At 42.7% G+C, this 6,000-nt stretch overlaps 1 protein-coding gene across 1 annotated transcript in view; it reads left to right on the top strand.

Moving 5' to 3' along the window:
- The first annotated feature begins 291 nt into the window (after window positions 1–291).
- Window positions 292–6,000, top strand: part of SHISA5 (shisa family member 5) — a 45,280-nt gene continuing 39,571 nt past the window's right edge. Inside the window, exon 1 of the mRNA XM_048858372.2 lies at window positions 292–561. Within this exon, the coding sequence (XP_048714329.1) occupies window positions 501–561 (61 nt within the window). The 5' untranslated portion in view covers window positions 292–500. The remainder of the gene's footprint in view (window positions 562–6,000) is intronic.

Genomic DNA, 6,000 nt, shown 5'->3' with positions numbered 1-6,000 from the left:
TGCACCCTCCAGCTCAAAAGGGCACAGGACCAAAGGGACCGGTTCTATAATTTGCCTCAATCCGCAGCTAAAGTTGCAGCCTGGATCTCCCAGCTTCCTCGAGAGGAAGGATTGCCTTGGCGAAGGTCCCAAGGCACGGAGGGCTCTGTGGCAGGGGGGGGAATGAACCCAGGCATCCCGGTGCCCAGTTCAGTTCTCCCCCCGCCCCGCCTTGTCCAGCTCAGGTCAAGTGGGTCGGGGCAGGGCTTCTGCTACCGCCCGCGGCGCCTCAGGCTACAGGCGGGCGTGCATGGACCGCCTCCACAAGGGAAGGAGAAGGGGGCGTTGAGCTGGTAGGCCGGCAGGCAGACGCTCGTTACTCCTCCCCTCAGCCAGGCAAGGGGCGTCTCTGGCGAACGGAGGCCGGGCTCTGGGGCGCTCCCCCACCTCGCTTGAAAAACAATCACACACCGACCCACCACCGAGCAGCGGCTGCCGTCTGTCCCCCGGAGGCAGGATCCATGGTTCCCGCAAGCGGTTGTAGCCTCCTGGCCTTCAGCTTCCTGCTCCTGCAGGCCGGCGGTGAGTGCCGAGCGGGGGTCGGCCGGGCTGAGCAGAGTCCGCTCGCCAGAGCTTGGGGTGGCCCCGTGAGGGCTGCTCCTGGTGAACCGGAGTGTGGGGCGCGGAGGTGCTGCTCCCCGAGGCGCTTGGCAGGGGCACCTTGTTGGGAACCCTCCTTTCAAACTCCGCCGTCCCAGCTAGGGAGCCCCCCCTCGCGCCTGGCTGGGGCGGGAGGAGCTAATTTCAGTGCTGTCGGGGGCTTGGTCTTGTTGTCTTCAAATGTCCCCGTCAGGGCTACACTCGCTCTTCAGCCTCCCATAAATACAGGAGGGGCAGTAAAGGCAAGGCTCGCCGCCTCAGCTACTGGTACCGCTGTAATAGGGACTTGCGGGAGGCAAGGCGGGAGAATAGTAAATACTCAGTATTTACTCGGCAGGAAGGACTAAATAAACTTTGTCTAGATACTGGGAAACACTTTCTCGACAGTGAGATCCATTAGATCATGGAATAGACTCCATAGGAGATCAATGAACACCGTAATAGCCGAGTCATTTAAAACTAGATGAAGCTTTGGAGAGTATCATAGGAAACAATCTTGCCTTGGCCTAGGGACTGAGAAGGGGTGACTAGATGACTTCACAGGAATTGTAATGAACATATTCATTCCTGATCGATTTCTTAACAATATTGAATATTACATCTTTTCATTCTGAATATAAATGTTGTGGCATGTTTGGTCCCAAACATTTAGGTATTAACATTAGGTAGGATTCCACCCCTCCCCACAAACAGCTGCTAATGTAAAAACCCTCTCCTGTGCATCCAGTCCAGTTTCCTGTTTGTCCTAATACATGGGAAGCTCAAATAGACCAGAAGCATATTTGCAAGTGGCCCTGGGGCTCTTCAGAAAATATACTGGCTGCTGTTGAGCAGGGGTACCTGGTCAAGATGTCTTAAGGCCCCTTTACCACAAGAATTAGAAAAACAAAAATGTTCAGAACATCAAACAACTCTCTTTTTCAAAACAAAAAAGAAACTGTGGTAGAAGGCTATGGTTCCCCAAGAGAATGTTTTAGTAACATCAGTGATCTTGGGGAGTAATGGTTTAACATGTGAAAACTAAGATGCGCTTTACCTTGTGCTACCTTGTTGCAGTGTTTTTTGGTTTGGGGATTTATTTTTCTCTTTTATTTTTTTACAGTGGTAACATGTTCTGAGTAAACTACTGTGCAAAAAAGTCACAAGGCTGTTAATGTCATATCATGATATTAATTTGGAAGAACTACAGTCACAAATAACACTGGTGACTAACACTAATCTAGTTAAGATTTTCAAACATGACTAGTGATTTATGGGACCTCATTTTTATTTATTATTTTTTTGCTAGTACTAGAAATCTTTAAAGGGACCCATTTCTTTAAAGAAGGGGGGTGCTTAGTACTTATGGAAGTTGAGCATTTTCAAGGTAACTAAGATTGGGCATCCAAAAAATCAACACATAAATGTCAAGGTTTACAAAATTGGTTTTAAATTTTTCATACAGCTCTAATAATCTATTTCATGCAAAGAGAACTTTTGATCTGGCATCAGGCATAAATGGAAAATATCTACAGGAAAGGAGCTTAATTAGGAAGACTAGCTGGCTTGGAGCTCAGGAAAAAGTCAAAGTTAAAGGAGCCTCAGCTTTTCCTTTACATCAAGGTCATCACTCTCAGTGCAAGTTAGTTCAATTCATTTGAGGGGGGAGGGAGAGAGAGGAATATTCACAGATATGTTTTTAAGCTTATTAATCAAGTTAGCTATGAATTGTGTCCAAATTGACTTACTGACAGTATAATAAAAAACATCTGTTAGGAGTGGTCCTGAAGGAGTTATGGTAACAACTATGAATACTATACTGACATGAATCTGTTCTTGAACAGTAGTAATTGGTGATTGGATAAACTCTTTATCAGGGAATTGTCCCATCAAATAACTCAGCTAAATTAGATGATTTTTAGGTAAGAACATCTGGGGATAGTTGATGCAATTCAAAAAAGGAGAACTACCAATAGGCTTCTTAGCAGACATGCCAAACTCATGAAAAAAACACAGAAATTGGGCTTGTTTTAAGCTTAATTGGCTTGTGAATTGCGTGTTGGCTAGTTTGTGGCTTGTAGCTTATTGCTTCTTTTTTTTTTTATCGGCTCCGGCAAGCAGGGGTAAGGGGGGGGAAGAGTCAGGGTCGCACAGCGGGCCCTCCACAGTCCCAGACTGCACACTGGGGGGATCTAGCCACATAGAGTGTTGGGGTTCTTAGGGATTGGCTTGTTTTGGCCTTGTTTTGCAATGGGATTAGCTTGATTTTTGGCTTATTGTGAAAGTCAGGGTGTTTATTTACCATGTGAAAGTTGGCAACTGTGCTTCCTAGCTGTTACGTTGACCACTCTGTTATATCCCTTCCCTCCCACCCCCACCTGATTTTAAGCTCTTCAGAGCAGGAACTGTCTTATATTTTAAAGAACACCTAGCACAATCTAGACTGTGGGCGTTAATGTGGTCGAAATAATTAGTAATGAAGCTGAGGACGTTATCATTGACAGCTTAGTTTATTTAAACTCATTTGTCAATGAAATTAATAGGGCCTTGGGAATAACAGGGAGTTGAAAATAACTGAGGATCATATGTAGTTTATTATACCTTGCAGTCAAATTAAACAATAAATTTACATTGTTATAGTAGTCCTTCCTGCAAATGTGTTTCTTGTCTATTTTAATTTAGTATAGATAAGAATGTACCTCTTCTGCCTTTATTTTAACACTCTACAATTTGTTTGCCTCTGTGCTCAGGCCTGTGGTAAACCTGGATAAACCCTTTTGTTTTTGTCTTTACGCAACACAGAAGTAATATATGTGGAAGTATCTTAATTGCTTTGCAAGTCCTTATTTTAGACAGAGGAAGGAGAACAGTTTATGATTTTGCTTCCTACACAAACATATTTCTTCATTCCATAAGAAAACCATTATACCAGAAGTGAGATCATATGGGCACAATTTGCAGAAGTCTTTAGAAGGCATTAATAAACCAGAATTTCCTGTTACCTTTTGAATATATCTGAGTCTTCATATCTGGGTGGTGGTTTTGGTTTTTGTGTTGTTAGTTATTTCTCAGAATTAGAGATGGATAAAATATTCAGATGAAGATTAGTATTGGAGAACCATGTAATGAGGGAAACAGAGAGAGGAGAGATTATTTAAACTACAGCAGAATCCGTTTAAAATACAACAGTAATAACTTCTTAATCTCTTAATAAAATATGTTAATTTAATATTTTAATGTACAATAACTCAACATCCTTATTCAGAAGATACAGACTGTCAGAGGAACAATAACACCTGAAATAATTTGAGATCCTCAGATAAAAAGGTGCTTTAAGGGCAAATTTTTCTACCATCATTTGTTAATTCACAATATGATATTACCCTTGGTTTGCAGATGGTAAACTGAGGCACATAATTTGTAACGTTCACATGGTTAAACAGTGAGTCAACACAAGTGTCAAGCAGGGAATAGAAACCAGGAAATATTGTTCTCAGTTCCATGTTGCAACAACGAGTCTGGTTACTCTCTTCTCAGAGGTAAGGTAATCTCTAAATCCTGGATCCAATCAAAAGGAGACAAACCTAAAACCATAAAAGTCCAATAACGGGATAGTCCCTACCATCTCATTTATTGCCATATTAAGTTGGGTGAAATGGGGTCGCCACAGTTTCAATCTTTCAGTAATACTGTTCTCATAGGTTTTTTTGTTTTTAACTAAATTTATTTTAAATAACAGGTCCTGACATGTGGTTATACTGGATGCTTTAAAATATGGCTAAAGAAAGTGTCAAAACCGTATAGACTATTAACAGAAATATATCTTGAAACAACAAAAATAGCTCAGTATCAAGGAGTTCTCTCCTCTGCCCACAAAATGTGCATCCCTGGTCTTCACACTAATACTTAACTCTAAAGTATGTTGTGGAACCTGATAAATTGTAAAGCTTCTTGAAATCCTCAGATGCAAGGAGTGAAGTATTATCAGCCTCCAGAATGTGAGCTGCCAAAATATTAAAGATGACCTTAAAATGGGAAGGATGAACTGAACTGTCTTTTAGGTATAAAAATATGTAAACTGTATGCAACGTTGTTGTTTGTTGTTTTTTAACAGTAGGTATGCAGGTCTCTTCTATCATGTGAGACTCTGTACTCTAACTGTGAAATTGACTTCACAAGAGACCAGACTTAAAATCCCTTGCCTTCTCAACTACTTTGACTTTAAGTTGGATCATATAAATTGCCTACCTAGTTCCAATGCATAATAAAAATTGGAGAGAAGTGATGGCTTGGTTAAAGCTGAATCACCCCATACCTTCAGTTAAGCTAGGGGTGGCCAACCTGTGGCTCCAGAGCCACTTGTGGCTCTTCAGAAGTTAATATGCGGCTCCTTATATAGGCACCGACTCAGGGGCTGGAGCTCCAGGCACCAACTTTCCAGTGTGCCAGGGGGTGCTCACTGCTCAACCCTTGGCTCTGCCACAGGCCCTGCCCCCACGCCACCCCTTCCCACGCCCTCCTCTGAGTCTGCAGTGCCCTTGCTCCTTCTCCTCCCCCCCCAGAGCCTCCTGAAGGCCACAAAACAGCTGATCGGGAGGTGCAGGGGACGTGCTGATCGGTGGGGATGCCGGTGGGCAGGAGGCACTGGGAGCCGAGGGGGAAGCTGATGCGGGGGGCTGCTAATGTATTACTGTGGCTCTTTGGCAATGCACATTGGTAAATTCTGGCTGCTTCTCAGGCTTAGGTTGGCCACCCCTGAGTTAAGCTGTGAAAGCTCAGAGAACACCTCTGAAACCCCCTAGCCAAAGGAGAGACCAGATGATGTCTTTATTATATTTCTAAAGTTAACGTGCAGGAAAAACCATAAAATAAACCTTTCATTCTTTATACATGATAGATAGAAAAAGGAACAACATCGAACAAAACAAAACATAACATAAAATTCTTGCAGATCTCCTTGAAAACTGGGGGGACCAGTCAATGAAAGATTTTTGTCATTGAATTCTGTAGGATTGGGATTTGTCCCACAGCTTTTTAAAAGATACAGATCCATGTGGGCATCTGAATCTATAGTACATGTTACTCTGATGCATCTTGTGCATCAAATCAAATACCTGGAAAGATTTTATTAAAAGTTTTTCTTTTAACACTGATTTTGGTACTCATGCAGCATTTTTAGAAGAGCCCTGATTGGCTGATAAAGTTGGTACCATGATCCTTGAAAGTCATTGCTGTATTTGATAGCCGCCATTGTGATGAAAATAACACTACAAGGAATGTCTATAATTTTATTTTCAAACAGTTTTCTCCTTTATGTGCCTGGGAGAACACTTGGAGAGAGCTAACCTATCTTGGTTGGAGAGAGCATATTATAAATGGAAA

This window comes from Caretta caretta, chromosome 7, assembly GCF_965140235.1.
Source record: "Caretta caretta isolate rCarCar2 chromosome 7, rCarCar1.hap1, whole genome shotgun sequence".
NCBI classification, from domain to species: domain Eukaryota; kingdom Metazoa; phylum Chordata; order Testudines; family Cheloniidae; genus Caretta; species Caretta caretta.
Note: the sequence above shows the minus strand (reverse complement) of the source record. Positions and strands in the feature narration are given on the sequence as shown.